The sequence below is a fragment of the Pocillopora verrucosa genome, chromosome 6 (genome assembly GCF_036669915.1).
Source record: "Pocillopora verrucosa isolate sample1 chromosome 6, ASM3666991v2, whole genome shotgun sequence".
Lineage (NCBI taxonomy): Eukaryota > Metazoa > Cnidaria > Anthozoa > Scleractinia > Pocilloporidae > Pocillopora > Pocillopora verrucosa.
In genome coordinates, this window is record NC_089317.1 from 11,224,181 (window position 1) to 11,241,309 (window position 17,129).

General features: G+C 35.2%; 1 protein-coding gene across 1 annotated transcript; it reads left to right on the forward strand.

Annotated features, from left to right (window-relative positions):
• Positions 1-868: 868 nt before the first annotated feature.
• On the forward strand, positions 869-13,930 carry LOC131777679 (uncharacterized). The gene is made up of 11 exons (XM_066168434.1): positions 869-1,022; positions 1,287-1,676; positions 2,786-3,055; positions 3,618-3,851; positions 4,807-4,910; positions 5,536-5,594; positions 5,731-5,927; positions 8,017-8,142; positions 9,372-9,402; positions 9,639-9,831; positions 10,482-13,930. The coding sequence occupies exons 1-11, from the start codon at positions 908-910 to the stop codon at positions 10,599-10,601; spliced, it is 1,839 nt and encodes a 612-aa protein (XP_066024531.1). The 5' UTR covers positions 869-907; the 3' UTR covers positions 10,602-13,930.
• Positions 13,931-17,129: the final 3,199 nt, after the last annotated feature.

Sequence of the window (17,129 nt, forward strand, 5' to 3'; positions counted from 1 at the left end):
ATCATGGCACAACGCAGATAGAGAAAATGTAATAGGTGAGACAAGTCACGGATTATCCTTGTCGACAAAAGTAATATCGCCTGCTACATTATATTCAAACTTAATCTCCGTCCAATCGAGGTAATGTACAATTTTTTATCAATTACCATATTAGAAATAACAATATATCGCTTAAACTCTGAACGTAACTGCGTTAAATTTATTTCATCAGAAATCCAGAAGATTTCCGGTGTTTTAAAATCCTCCTTTTGACAGATTTCGTGAAGATGTCATTACGTTGTAGTTGTGATCGGCCATCCGTGAAAAGGAGGCGTCAAATGTATTTTGTGGAATCTGTCATATGGGTTAGCAACGGAAAAAAATGCAAATATCTTAACGCTAATACAAAGTCATGAGCGAAAACGAAGTAAGTGTTCCTTTCTACTCTATTTTGCGGCTCTAAAATGCGAAATAGGGCCTTCATGACAACATCGGGCGAGCTCGGATTTCGTCATCAGAAATCTACTCGAGATGACCTCTGGTGTTGTAACATCCTCCTTTTGACAGATTTCGTGGAGGTGTTACTATGTTGTAGTTGTAATCGGCCATCCGTGAAAAGGAGGCATCGCAAAAATTTATTGGAGTCTGTAATATAGGTAAGCAACGGAAAAAAATGCAAATATCTTACGCCTAATACGAAGTCATGAGCGAAAACGAAGCACGTGTTCGTTTCTACTTTGTTTTGCGGGTCTAATATGCTAAATAGGGCCTTCATCACGAAGACAACATCGGGCGAGCTCGGATTTCGTAATCGGAAATCTACCCGAGATGACCTCCTTCTGACGGATGTCGGAGTGTGCTTTCCCCAAAAATGACCCTGCGCACGAGATTGAGGAATGTGTTCCGTCTTGGTCGTCTATTTCTGGCGATGATGTCTTCATCAGGCTCGTCATACTCATCTTTGGGAAACAAAGACGTTTCTGAAATGATTCGTCATTTCAAATTTATTTGTGTGTGTATTTTCCTTATACCCCAACCAACAGGTAATGTATTTATCTAGGATTAATTTGTTTTTCGATTTGTACAGCAATTTTCAGTGTTTACCTTCTTTCGTAACAGAACTCGATAGTTTCATCTTACGATGCACTTTATTTAGATGATTTTTTTATATCGACAACAGCAGATTATGGTGCCTTTTAGAATGTATAAGGTGTTTTAATTCAAAATCAAAGGGAAGCTGTTCTTGTTTTTATAAAATCGAAAGCATAAATTGTAATTTAAGTGCGATCTAAAATATTCTCCTTCAGATGGCGGAAGTGTCACATGGTATGAACCTTCTCCTAAGAGGACAACTTCAAATACAGCTGAAGTGCTTCCCCCAGGCATTGTACAGGTTTATGAAGGATCTTCTGCCACACTGAACTGGAACTTCAATGTGTCAGTAGGTCTTGGTCTTGGTTTTGTCATAAAATTCAACACTGTTGGTGTAGTCAGCATTAGAGCAGATGGTTCAACAGCAATTCCTATTAGAGATGAATTTCAGAAACGATTCAACGTAAGGGCGACTCCACAAAGTGCTTCTCTGTCAATCTCTCCCGTCACTATTGCTGACGATAAGTCTAATGGAGAATTTAGCTGTGAATTAAGTGATGGCAAAGGCGATACTTGGAAACGAGCAATTCAGGTGCATGTCATAGGTAAGCATGAGAGTGTTGCTGACTATGAGAAAGGCGAACCCTAACTGTAGTATACTGTTATCTAGATCTTGTTTAAATGCAGTTTGAAATTGGAAAATTTTAATTCTTAGCAGAAAAAAACCTTCTACACCCCTTGTAACAAATTCATTTAGTTTCAGGTTAGTTCATTAAGAATCAAAGATCTAAATTGCAGATAAAGTTTTAAGAGACAAACCAAATGGTTTTTGGACGTAAGACAAGGTTTGTTTTTCATGATGTACCAAACTTTGAAGTACAACGATGCCATCACATGTATGTGCCTTACATACCATATGAAGTCCCATGTGAATCAAACACCTAAAGTGCAGAAAATAAAAGGCTCAAAATTGGGATGCTCCTTGAGATAAGTGAAAAAAAATAATTACAGCATTAATGGATAAAGATAACCCAAACTTCCTTCACACCCTTCTCTATCTCAGCAAGATTTGTTTGCCATTCCTCTTGGGACTTCTTTAATTTCTTGCTCTTACACCCAACCCCCTGGCTTGCAGTCAAGGACTATTTTCCATTTAATTTTCACCCATTCACAGGGTAATTTTATATGCAGAGGAATAGCAAAGATCACTATATGTAACTGAAACTTGGCAATGTTTTCCAGGATTGAAATCAAGAATTACTATGTTTAGCAGCCAAAAACATTGTGGGAGGCATTTATGGCAACATATTATAATTGGCTGTTCACAATTTGGTGGACTTAGGTCCCTGAAGAAATTTATTTTCAAATAAATGTTTTTGTAAATAGTTCCTGTGGGTCTCAATATTAATTTTTACAATTACTTCTTGGAAACTGCAATTAAAATAATAATGCAAAGTTTAGCTGAGAAAAGAATTCAGAAAAATTATTGGCCTTTTGAAGGTCCACCAAATTTGTTAAGGCAGACATATTTAAGTACTTATAATGGATAATAATATGGGGAGTGTTCTTGTATTATTTGCAAAATCAAAACACATGTGAATTTCAGTTGCAAAAATTTAAAAATCATGCATTATAACCTTTGTGTATTGCTTATACATCTACATGCCATTCAATTATCCTTTAAGTTTACTTGTGATTGTTGGATTGCTCTTAGTTCCAATAAATGGAGCTGGTATTACAGGTAATGCAACTGTTCTTGAAGGCAAAAACTTGGAGTTAATCTGTGAGGCATCAAGTCGAATAGAACCAAACATCACCTGGACCAAAAAGAAGCCTGGAAGCCAAGGAAATACTGGTGTGGTGCAAGAAGGAAAAGTGCTGACTATAACAAACATCAAAAGGGCTGATGCAGGAACATTTACCTGTACAGCATACAATGGCTTTGGTCAACCAGAGAACCAAACAGTTTACGTGGATGTTACTTGTGAGTATACATTGACTAAAACATTGACTTATGTTAAACAGAGATGCACTTTCCATATATTAATTTGATGTTTGGTTAAATACATCCACACAGGGCTCCAAGCTCAATATTTCAAAAAAATCACTTTTTGGCGACCTTCAATCTTAAAATGGTTGCTATAAAACAAACAGCTACAAAAACTCACATTGACGGGAGGATATTCCATGCTGCACTACATGAGTTATTTACCAGTAATTTATTTGACATGTTTCTATGAATGGCAAGAGGATCACCCACTTAGCATCCAGACAATAGCAATTTCATTGAAACCACAAAACACAAATTAGGCATTACAATTTCACATCAATTTTTAAGTGTGTCATTTAGAAGTGGGTGTTACTGCTGGATTTTGTGCATAGAAAAAAAGATTTATTCCTTTGGGTATCAACTTCAGGGGCCACATTTTGCAAATACCGTCTGGTAGGGTAGGACCCCTAAGCTATTGAAGATAAGTTACTCAGATGTATCTTTGTGTAGTTGCTGTTTTTTAATCTGATTTTTTATTTTCCAATTTGATGTACAGATCCAGTCACGATTGTTAAATTTGAAACTGAGTATATTGTTGATGTACAAGATAATGTAACTCTTAACTGTGAAGCAGAGGGGAACCCTCCACCTACTTACACTTGGACTCCATGCAAGGACCCAAAAGTTTGTAACACAAATACTCTTAACATTTCACGAGTCCTTAATGATGCCAGCTATACCTGCAGAGTGGCCAATCTGTATAGAGATGATTCAAAAACTGCCAATGTTTGTAAGTCACATGTACATTGCAGTCATGCATATAACAGCTGTATCTTCATACATGTACCAATATGACATTTTGATTGGGTTCTCAGAGTTGTACCAGGGGTTAACCTGTCAGGTTATAAAGCCCCAATAGTACCTTTACTTTGTCTTGCTGGATAACTCTCTCTCATTTTCTTTAAATAATTACAATGTACAGGCACAATATTGATTATTTTATTACATGTAAAATGCAAAGAAAGTGGTGCAGCAATCTAAACCTCAGGTGGCTTATACAGGGTGACAATCAAAAATAGGAGGGGGGAACTATATCTAGGGCTTCTGACAAGGAACAGGAGAAATTGTAATTGTGAAGAATTTTTGGGGGGAAAATTGAGATTAGGTTTTAGTTCTTTCATCTGTTAGTTATTGTAAGCTGAAGTGCCTAGGACCTAGGTATTTTACAGTGAACATCATTTTTATAATGTTTAAATTAAAGCAAGAGAAGCCAAATGACACTTTGCTGCCTCTCTATATTTTCCTCAATGCCATGCACTTGAATTTTAAAGCAAAAGGTCAGTGTGATATGAGCAACTGACTTTTCCCCTAAAATTAATTTGTTTTGCTTCAGTAAAAGAACATTTTCAAAATTTTTGCCAGACTGTTTCTCTAGTTCATGCTTAGAAAAAAAAGGACAACAACACAATTTGTCATTTGACAAGCAATCAACACAATCCATCAATAAGAAAAAATGATGATAAGTTGACCAGTGCCAAGGATCATATAAGCTATTGTAGAAACCCCAGTTGCTCTTGTTACAAGCCACTTACTGAAAGCAACGGACATCTCAATTGTCTCTGAGGTTAAATAACCCTTTTAAATGGTTCTAAATTTTTTATAAAACCTTGGTTTTCAAACGGAATACCTGTAGCAATAAAGATATTGAGTCAATTTTTAGTAATGATTTTTCTCCTACTTGACAGACATTGGAGGAAAAGTGATTTACATAACTATTGTCATCACAAGTGAAATCTCTGGAGATGAAAAATACAACCAATCCTCATTACTGGAGAAATTAAAAAAGCCGGTAACTTAATGTACATATAACTTACTAGATATTGTTGTCAAAGCTATTAATTAAACATATACTAGTTTACATGGAGGGATTTTTTTTTCTCACAAATAAATTGTGTGCCTGTGTTGAACTTCACTTGATCTGTTAAATTGTTGATTATGGTTGTCACTGTGTGCTGGTAACTCTGGGTCAGAGACTGATGTGCTAGCTGTATAATGATCAAAAGGAAATTTGGCTGGAATAATGTATGGAGAATATTTCATTTAATTCTACATTGTTTCTTGAATTCCTTGATTGCACAGTCTGTCATAGTTCTGTCAAATCTTGAACTTGAAAAGCTTGTCACAACCCTCTTATTATTCAGTGTTTGCTCATGGTCTGTATTTAGGGCAATAAGAGGCCTGTTGCTTTTTTTCCAAATTAAAATAAGAGACAAGTGATAAAAAGAAGACCATTCATTGAAGTAGCACTTTAAAGAAACAACTGATTAATACTCAGAGACTGATTCTCAGCTGATTCTCGGCAAAAAGCTATGTTCAAATTAATACATAATATTTGGTGTCGTCATCATTTGTTTTTATGTGTGATACATGTACACTAACATTTAAAGACAAATGATTGAATTGCTTACTTCCAGCTTAGGGAGGCTTTTGCTGATAAACTTGGTTATGAAGGAGTGCAGTTGATAGGTGTGAGGTATGTGAATTAATGGGATTTAGATAATTGCCAGTTGCTTTTGCTTTATTTAAATTTAGAAATTTTATTATTTGCTCTTCTGTTATCTGTTTTCCATTTCTTGTCACTCTAATCCTCAGTTTATGTCTGTTCCAAGGTTTAGAAGTGTCAATGTTGACCTTGCACTAAAATTCAACTCCACTACAAAGGAAAAAGATGTTCTCATAATACTTAATAATGTTGCAAAAGATGGAAAGCTGGGAGAGTTTAGTGTGGGTGCCATTAAAGGGACGAGGCCTGATGTGGAACCAACAAGTAAAGGAACCCCAACACCAACTGATGATCCCTCAGGAGGTAAGTCTTCATAACACTTCCTATGAAATTTTTGCAAGCTGATAAATGAATGCCCTTGCTGTGTGCTTGATTGGAAGCATATTTTTGGGTGTGAGAAACATGTTTTCAAAAGTTACAATAGTTTATGCAGAACTTTTACTGTGGCAGGTTTTTACAGAGATCTGAAAGCTTGCTGTGTAATTATGATAACAATGACAACAGCAGCTATAATAATAAACTTTGCTTTACTAGGGTAAATGAGATTTACAGAAAGCAATTTTCAACAAGTCACTAAAATGAAAACAAATTAGAATTAAAAGTTGTCAAAGAATATTATCATAAAAACCCTAACTGGCATAGCATAGCATAAAGTGGTTATTGTATAATGTGCATAATTATGGGGAAAGGGGCAATTGTAAACACCAGTGGTAACCCTTTTTTAAATAATAAGCTACAATTACTGGTTACAATTACACTGGAAGCTCATGTATGGATTCAGTTGTCTCAAAATCCAAAACTCGATTTACTCTTATGACCCCATTGCTGCCATTTCATTGCCAACTTCTGCTTCATTTGCGTAAATTTTCTATCTCACTAACATCGCTAAAATAGCTTTAGAGCTAACAACCAGTTTATTTGAACTACTAAATCAAGTAACACGTGTAGATCATTTACATAATGGGATATTTAGAACAGATATGAACAGCCTCCAAAAGAAGAATTACATAGTAACATAATTCATAAGTTCGTGAACAATGTCAGCCATCCAGGCAAAGTTTTGGATTACGATTGCTCCATTCTGCTTCTTGTAGCTTGTAAGGAATATGGTTCACTAATTAGGTGTGGTACTTTTCTTGAAACATGGAGATGAAGATAAATAAGTAGGATTTATATGGAAAGTATTTCACATGTTAATCTCGTTTTTGAATCTAGACCAAATTCTATCAATTTTTATAACATCTCTGTATGTTCAAAATATATTCTGCACAAGATATCCACAAGCTCACCATAGAATCACTTTGATTTAATTTCGTGACCACCTTTGGCTTTAAGTTTCACTGTGCTTATACTCTTAAATCATCTACTCTAAACTTATTTAAAATGTCTAAAGCAAAAGAAACAACATAATCGTATTTGAAATGATAACTTTTCACGCGAGAAAAATCTATCCGCAAATTTGTAGAGTTGGGCACCCCAACTGTTAGTTCTTAGAACAGGTATTAATGACCTGCATTTTCAAAAATATCAACGAAAGATGTTTCGTTTTGTCTTGCCTTGAATAGCTTGCTAATGCGTTGGCCAAGGCAGTGACTCGTATTGGTTTATGTGGAAGGGTTATAGGAAGACAAACTGTGGCTTTGTACGAAAGAGATGGTTGAAACGGCTAACAAGAGTTTGAAGCAGCACCTTTTTTAATCTTGAATACGAATTTATCCCTCTATTTGATTCCTGAGCCAAAATTATATCTGCATTATGACAATTATAACAGAGAAGGTCACTTTGCTCTTTTTCTACCCGAACGTTACAGTTTTCGGTGCTGAAAAATTTTTTGCATATTTTTTTACAAGGAATAAGACATATGACTTTGCAGAAACTATAACGTATATTGTGACTCAAAACTATTGGGAGAGAGAGCGAATACAGCTCGTGAGCTGTCTGTGTTATTGCTCCATAGCTACACTCACGAACCGTTAATATCTTTACAACAGTGAGAGGATAGCTGTTCAGTAAGATCACTTCCACACTTAGTTTTCCATGCTTTCTTATTTTTATTTGTCTGTTTCACCATGTAGGTGTATGTGTATATTCAGTCGTGTTTTTCTTTTAATTACTTTTGAATGCGACTGAACAGTTTGTTTAACGGTAACATTTTGAAAACCTTATCATAGCATTCAGGTGACAGTCATTAGACCCTGTGTGAAACCAGGTTATGCCTCAGTGGGACTTCCAGAACTATGAACCAATTTCTTAAGGAAATATTTACACAGTTCACTCATGATTTCATTGAAATATCACCTGTCCAAACATAGTGATAGAAAGCGTAGCTTCTAGATTGCTAATTACACTTAGCTGTACTTATCTTGAATCATTGACGGTTTGTGTCTCGTAGGGTTCGCCTGGTGGATCATTTTGATCATTGTGTTAGCGGTAGTAATCGTTCTGGTTTTAGTGGTCATACTTGTTAAAAAGAAAGGCTCATGCTGTCTTCCCGTGAACAATGGAAAGCGTCCAAGGGGTGAGTATTTTCCATTTTAATCTATCTTTTGATTGTAGACCAATTTTAATCGATTTTGTAGTTAGGGTGTCGGGGATAATGAAATGTTTGTTTGGCATATTCTAAAATTATTTTATCAATGAACATAATTTTCTTTGAAATTATGGACCATGAAGCATTCGTATACACTGTACATCCCAACTTGTCAGAGATGTGGTCATGTAGAGACTGAAGTCTGTTGACACGAAACTTATTTCTTCTGGGATCATTACATTACCGAGTTTAAAATTTATCATCTTTCTTACGATGGTAACTTACTTGACGCTTTCAAAATCGCCGACTGTAGTAGTCTGCGGGACGTGTATGAACATATGAACCTTGTGATGGCTTTGTTCACCGTCTCAGGGTCGGTACCTCATATGTTTTCACTGTTGTCTTCCTTTTTGTTTAATTTGTTATAAATAGGCAGTTGTTATTTTTGAAACTGCAAATTGCACACGCCCTACAGGCTCCCGACATTTTGTCATTCTGAAAAATATGCATATGTTTTTCATGGTGACCAAAGGCTAGGAAATGGTCAGGGAAAAACTTTCAAGGAAGTGGAGGAAAGTCAGGAAAATTTATTTTGTCAGAGAAATTGTACGTCTTTAAGAGATGTCATGGAAAAGTGAAATCCCAAGTGAAAGAAACTCATTCAGCTTGTCTTGGCCTCTTCTGTATGAAAGATGACAACGCCTAACATTTTGCGACGTCAATGTTACTTGTGAATATTGTTCAGTATATTTGATTGACGCTAATAAACATACTGTTTCCCTTGTAATGCAAGCTCGAGTGGTGTAGGAATGAAATTGTTCACCTACCTCTTTCTATTTTCACAATTTTCTAACATTCAAACCGTATTTGGTACAATTCATCCAACATGAAACATTTTGGTTTGGAAGGATATTTTTTATTCATTGCACGACAACTGGCTGATATTGGGTTTCCAAGAAAATCAATGCCTTTTTTCGGAATTACCAACTCATATACACTGCATGTGATTTGCTGAAAACAAAGAAAATAAATTCGTGGGGAGGTTGGAGGCCATTCTTAGGACCTATATTTTATAAGAACTGTTAGTTCAGTTGGTCGGAAATTTCATATTTGTCAGGGAAAAGTCAGAGATTTTCAAACACGTCTAACTGTATGTCGCTTCTTTTTTTTTTTTTTTTTTTTTTTTTTTTTTTTTTTTTACACGCTACTGTGAGAAGTCCACTCCGATGAAGGACGAGGCATAGCGACGTAAGTGTTATTTAATGGCTGTTTTTTTTCTGTTACCTAGGAGTCGTTTGTTTTTGTTTGTTGACACTTCCACTGGTTGTTTGATTGTTTCGCTTTACGTATATTTATTCAGCTTTGTTTTAAATTTCTTTAAATGTGAATAAACATTTTGTTTAACCGTTTCCTTTTAAAAACCTTATATCAGAGGTAAGATAGCAGAGGGTTTCAATTTAAAGAAAAGTCACTGTACATTGTAGGGAAGCGGACAACCAGTATGCAGCTGCGGGTCCTAATGTCAACTATCGAGCCTCCAATCCATCGTCTGAGCCTTCAGTGACTTATGAAGTTGCTATTAAGAGTTCTGAGGGAAGAAGAGGGAATAAAGCAGGTGCACCGAGAGAGCAACTTCCAGAATATGCAGTGGTCGATAAAACCAAGAAGAAAAAGAAGGTAAGGTTCCGCAATGAAGGAGCTCTAGTAAACGAATCTTACCTTTTGATTGTGAACAGATCCCAGTAAAGTTTGTTTCATAACCGAATAATCAAACACATGTGTCACTTTTCTCTGTACCATAATTTATACTTACTCAAGACTTCATTCCGTTGGTAAAGAAGTTAAGATGCAAAAGTCGATACTTCATAGATTGTAAGGAGTGGTGCGGACTTCTTTTAGAGCGCGTCTGTACAAGAGAAAGGAAGCACTATAAAAGCCATTTACTGATAAAAGGAACGATAAGGAAATTTAAACGTTTAAATTTTGCAATTGTTTAAGTCAGTTACCATGGAAAACCAAGGCGTGGTGCCATTGTTGTGGTTAAAAGTTCATGCTTGACAACGGGCGTCGATGTTTGATATCAGTTAGACAGCATTCGTTACCATGCCTACTCCAAATCATTTTCCGCCCACAATGATACACACCTATTCGTAGTCCTCTGCTTGTTCGCGTACGTGAACCCACCGACCGAAAAAGCGAGTCTCCTCCTTTTGGACTCTTGCATCATTCCAAAAGTAAATTTATTTTTGATGAACCGTTGTTAGAAGAATACCTACGATTGTCTGTTTCGTTCAATTACAACCTGTTTTTCTTTGTATCGCGGACAGACACCTAAACCCGGCGAGCTTCAGTATGCCGAGCTTGGTGAAATTACTGGTCGTGGACAGAAGGGAACAATGCCACGTGTTAGTGGTACGGATACTGTGTATGCGGACATTAAATCGTAGAGGATGTGTGCAGCTACTGTACAGCTCAGAGATACTTGGCCCTAAATACGCGTTGAAAAAGCGCGCACACGCGTGTAGTTTTTTCAAACGCACTCAAAAAACGCGCGCGAAATAAGCTCTAAGTATGTAGGAAGCAGTCTTTTGTGTTACCCTTTGTTTAATTTTATATTACTGAAAACATTGCGTTTTAGCTTGTATTTAGCATTTTAGCACAGATTCCAGCGCTATTTCACGGGTGATCTTTCTTTCACATTTTAAGAATTTTCATTATTAACTGGGTCCAATTCAAAGGGTTGCGAATTGCACTAGTGACTGACATTTTGTAACAATGACTTTGCTTAAGAATTCGACTTTGCTAAACAATTACTTTGCTTAAGACATCCAGAATTTTTCTAGTGTCCATGCTGATGGCAGTGACACAACCATTTAAAAAGGAAAAACCTCTTCTTTGCCAGGTGCCATCACAAGATACACCACACTTTACTAATCCATCTTGAAATGCTGGTTGTAAGCAGTGGATTTTTTTCTGCGGCACTGGTCATTGTTTCCATCTCAACTGCTTTTGCTGTCTTGAGCAACGCCTTGACAATTCACGCACCATTCAAAGGTACAAAAAGGGTAAAACAAAAGACTGCTTCATACATACTAATGAGCTTCTTTCGTGCGCGTTTTTTGAGTGCGTTTGAAAAAATTGCGCGCGTGTTCGCGCTTCTTTTAACGCGCTTTTCGTGAGCATTCAGGGCTAAGTACCTATGAGCTGTACTGCTAATATGATATTGTTCTCTATGTGCCTGTTCCTTCAGATGCTATCAAAACTGCTGAAGTATTCTGCTATATGGAAAAACATAATGGATAGATTTAAATTTGTTGTCAAAAATGTGAGAGGATTCAAATCCTGTGGCGTCTTATCGCCGGTCGGATGTACCACCATAAAGCTACAGAAAAGTCGTAGTTCACATCATCTTATTCAGGAGAATTTTGATTCAGTTCATTTTCGACGACCTAATTTTCGCCTTCGCTATTTACAAAACTAGTTTGTTCAATATATTAACGTGAGCATATTCCATGTAACAACGTATGAAAAATAACCATTCGATACCACGTCCTTTTCGTAAAAGAAAGAAAGAAATCCCGGAAGCAATTTAAAGTCTTTTTTTTTTTTTTGTCGAGTATCTGTGTTCATTCCTCAAACTTAGAAAACATTGAACACCTTCGATTCTTCGGGAATGTTTACAATTTTAGTGCTTAGGAGATCGAGAACCGCTAGAATACAATAGAACCACAAACTCAGCTATGTTGCTCTCAGCTTGGTAATGTTTTCCCATTGACGGCACAATAACATTTTTTCTTGAAGAGCATTGTTTTCTAAGCTTGACAGTAAATCAGTTTTTTCTTAATTTGGGAAAGTGGAATGTACTTCAGCAGTTTTGTATGCACAGCTGGTTGAACTTGTTCAGCGAGCTTTCAATTTTTCCTTTAATTAGCTCTTTAGCGTATAAAAATTTAGAATAGATAATCTAGCGGAACCGCTGCAACTTAAAAGTATATTTTCCTAATAATCACAAAATGGTGCTACCTAGTGGCTAAGCCATTGATTTTCACATTATTTTAAACATCCCACAATTTATCCAATAATTTGTTGGGTGAGTAAATTTTCAAACAAGTAAATTTTATAAAATACCGCAGTTTAGTGAGATGTGCAAGGATGTGTGACGAGTCGAATGTGATGACCCTCTTTCCATGTCTTTCTTTCTTGGTGAAATTGGAGCAGATCATAAATATAAACGAGCGCCTCTAATGTGAAGGTTATTTCCTTTAATTAGGAAATTTGTGAAAAGACCATTTCAGTGAAAGATCTGGGAAGTTTTGTGTGGGTTTGTCCTTTGAGGCACTTTTTTTTATGTTTCCCCGTTCAAATAATCTCTTGAGATTTCAGCGCTATTTTTAGTCAAGGGTAGAATCATTACTTGTTGATTTTTTTTTTATGAGGATGTTTGGAGTATAATATCATTATATAGTATCGCGTAAGAGCATAATACTTTTGGGAATTTTGCATTTGGAATATTTTTCTTTGTGATTGTGATTTGTCTTTCCATTTTTCTTGATTAATCGTAATGTGAATTTTCCTCGATAAATTAAGCGTAATTTCTCTGATTTTTTTTATTATAATTGTATAGTATGGGTGTATCTTCTTTCTCAAATGTTTAAATGGTAGAAGAACTGAAAAAATCTTTAAATTAAAGAAGGAATTAATTTATATGCTTAGACCTTTCTTTTTTGTAGTGTTGAATTATTCGATTGGTAGTTTTTTTCCACTCTTAACAGTTCTAAGTATATGCTGTGTTTAATGGTGCAAATATAACCAAAATAATGAGTATAACTAGTGATACACAGCAGATGATTGTAGTCAAATCATGTGATTGAAAATTTGAATCAGTTCCTAGTTTTAGAACACGTTTGTAGGTGCTTGCACGGCACATTGAACATATGAGAGATCTTTTCTCGATTTATTGCATTCAATTACTGTAGAAGTGTTTTTGATCATAGCAAATCATTTTAACGAGTTCTTGTTACGAAGGATTATTATGATAAAAAAAAATGTTAAGTCATTGTATTCTATGAAGTTGTAGCTAATTTTAAGGTAATAATTTTTTTATATTCATGAAAAGTTTAGATTTCAGTAGATTTACTGCTATATTGTAGCCACGTCAGTAAGTTTTTATCAAACTGCATGGCATTGTACCAGCCAAGCAGTGCCTATCGAGTGTTACCTGGAGTAAGAACATCGCGCAGCCTGCCTATTGTTTTCGAGAAATTTACTTCCAGATTATAGATCTGTGGTAATTTTGGCGAAACTTGACCTGGAGAGAGCTCTTATCGTTCAAAGATTACGTGCGTTTCCCTTCCCGATCCTTTGAAATATACAATTCGGATTAAATTAAAATCCAAACCGGTGATCACCTGTTGTTCAGAGGGAGGTTCTTACTCAGGAATTACGAGATATGGTAGCCTATTAGCTGCTTCACTTTGTTCAGATATACTGGAAACCGTTTTTATTAATAACCTTATCAACATTAACTAACTACAGGCATAATAATTGCATTTATATTTACTGCAAACAGTTCTAATCAGTGCGAGGCAGTTGCCCTTAACTTCCTATTTTGCTGTCCATCTATGGAGAGGCGAGGTCGTTCCATTTGTAATAGTGACGCGACTCTCTCTGCAACGTCCTTTAGAAATGGGTATTTGTCACGCTGATACTGAAGTGCTATCAATTATTACTTCTATATTGTGTAGAATTTATGCTTAATAAATGCTGATAAAATCAATTCGGATGATTTTGTTTGGTGTTTTAAATAATCATTTGAAAGCGAAGGATACAGGTGCGCCGTGAAAAATTGCAACTTCGAAAGTTGTTTACAAATTTTCTTTACAAGAGAGGTGCTTAAATAAGGAGTCGACCAACATGTTAAGTTACAGCAAACAGAAAGCGGGAGAATCATAGGTAAATTGAGACTACAAAGGAAAGTCTCCACGACGAAATCGTCGACGTTTGCGTTGAGCTGCTTGTCGTAAATTTTCACGTCGATGAATTTCTGCAAAGGAAGCAACAATTTTCTTTAGAGGATGATGACAATGGATGATATCAAATTTATTACAGAGGGGAAAACATTTGTTTGTGAGTAACAAAAGAAGGTCTTAAAATAACTTCTCAGAAAACAAGTGGTCATTTTGTTTTCAACCTTTTGTTGCCACAAATTGATTAACCTTTACACCCTGAGATAATTTTGCATCTTCTCTATTCTGTTCTCAATAAATTTCCAATTGCACTTGAAGGAGAATTTGTACAACAATCAATGGGCTTTTAAGTTAGTTATCATTTCCTTTGTTCTCATGACCTTAGTGTTTCATTCAGGGGTTATACTGTGGGGAGAATTTAGTTGTTAGTCACTCCCAGGGGTTGAAGGGTTAAAGGATGCAAAAGTATAGCATCAATATAATAGTTTTAAACAATTTACTAATTTTTGCATAAAAAGTGAAGTGAGCTGCAGGGAACACCATGATCTGGGGAAAATAGAGCAGCCTGCTTTACAGAGGAAGAATATAGAAAAACTCCATTTCAGGTAATAAGGGTGAAGATGCATGAAGGAAACTCAAAATTGGTTAGCTTTTGGAGCAAGCTAAGAAATGTTGGACAAGTCAGAATAGCAAAGTGACGCATTGAACTATCCAGCATGTTTGTCTCTTGCAAGACGGGGGTTTTAATCTTCTTGTGTTTCCTTTGAATCATTATTCACCTTAATCAAGTCCATGCTATTAGCCTTTATCCTTGAAACACACACACTTTCACACTTTTCACACTTTTATTTTTCATTTTCTTACATATTACAAGATATTCCTTTGACCCGTGGATAGCAAATGATAATTGAGGCAGGTCAAATTTGTTTATTTATTTATTTATTTATTCTTACTGATTTAATTTAATTACACTGGAAATAAAACAGAAATGAAGAAATATAACAAAGTGTAAATAAATCCCCACCTTATGTAAGGTTTCCTTATCTTTCATAAGTCAGTGGATGTAGTCTTGCATCCAGGTCATATTTCCAGCATCTCATCATGATCTGGTACTTGGTGTTTGTGAAATGGAATATGCTTCTTAACCATTAAAATATTCAAATTAAATCAGGAAATTAACAATTAGGACATCAATCATGTGTGGCCCAACATAAGCTATCTTGGAAGGAGCTAAAAACGAATGATGAATGGAAAATGTTTGCCATGATATATTTGGCATCAGTTTTTTAGTGAAGTCTTCAGGACAAACAAGAGGGTACACCAACTTGCAACTTATCATCCACAGGTTGTGATTTAGGCATTCTTTATCCTTGCTGAAGTTAGTTGGCAATTTTCCTGCCATCTATTTGTGGAAAGGGTGAACCACCTAAAGATAAACAAGAAATTTGTAAAGCCACTGGTAAATAAAACTAAATTATATATTTCATATTGATCTCATTTTGCCTCAGTGACCAAAGGAGCATATTCATGATAAATAATGTATATGATGTGTGACATGTTTAATATCACTTTGCAACAAATTATTTTTGAAAATTAATTCAAGGCTTGAACCTGCCATTTAAAATGAATACTCCCACATACTCTGAAATAATGTTTGGCGAGGCACTTACCTATGGTTATAAAAATCTTAATAAAGTAATTCTAAGTACCAGTAAGTAGTTTTAACTACCTACTTAGAATTACTTTATTAAGATTTTTATAACCATAGGTTACTAACAAATTCATTTACACAATTAAAGTGGAAATTTAACATATCAATTTATCCTCACAGAAGGTCCACATTTAAATCAAGAAGGTGAGTGCTAGTTTTACAACAGAATGTTAGATAACTTAAACCACAACAGTGAAACTAGATTAAGATTTAAATGTTCATAAAATGACATATGCATAATAAATAATACACAATTCAAATAATATATTCTGCAACCACATGACAGAAGGATGATTTATATGATCAATTTAGACAAAACATTTTTCACAACATATCTGTTCCTTGATGTTTAAATAAAATGCCTTTTTTCGCTTTTACAATTTCATAAGGTTACTGTTTATAATACAGATGGTGAAGATCTACCCAAAGGACCACCTCCTTCAAGTGGAGTAAGTGTAGAATGGAAAATAACATATTCCTTTTCTTCCATAATGCTATTATTCCTCAAAATGTCATGCATCTGTATGCAATTTATCTATCCTCTCTTTAAGAAGTTGGAAAAGTGACATCACAGCCTCTTTAAAACACAAATCTACTGTAAACCTCTGCGCAATGAAGTTGTATTAGCTCACTGTTTACTTTTACCATGAAATAAATAAAATACCTTTTTATCAAATTGACAATTACATAAGTTAACTGTTCATACAACAGATGATGAAGATCTACCTGAAGGGCCACCCCCTGCAGGCAGTGATTTGGGTTAGTGTCAACTGTAAAGTAATATTTTCTTTTCTCCTATAATTCTATGATTGAACCACAAAATGTCATGCACCTGTAAACAGTAAATAGTCTTTCCCCTCTGTAGAAGTTAGAAAAAGTGACACTATAGCCTCCCTGAAATACAACTTTCCGAGTAACGTTCAAGCAATAGGAAAGTGTGCACAAATGAGTTTTATTGCTTCGAAAAAAATCTCTATTTGTATTAAAAAAAATTTCATTTCTTAACAATTCTAAAATAGAAGATAAAGATAATTTCTCAAAGATTTAAAGGTGAGAAGGAGAAAATAAAAGGTGATACTATATGACTATTTTTGACTGTTTACAAAGAAATTAAAATTAGAATCAAATAAGAACCTCTTGAACATCCATTGCCCTAGTTTCCAATACATACACATATACAATGACCATTTTTTTCCAATAACATTAAAACTGCAATATGCAAGCATTGTAAGAAAGATAAAAAACGATGATAACACAAATAAGGATTTCAGGTTAATAGGGTTATTTATTCAGATCTT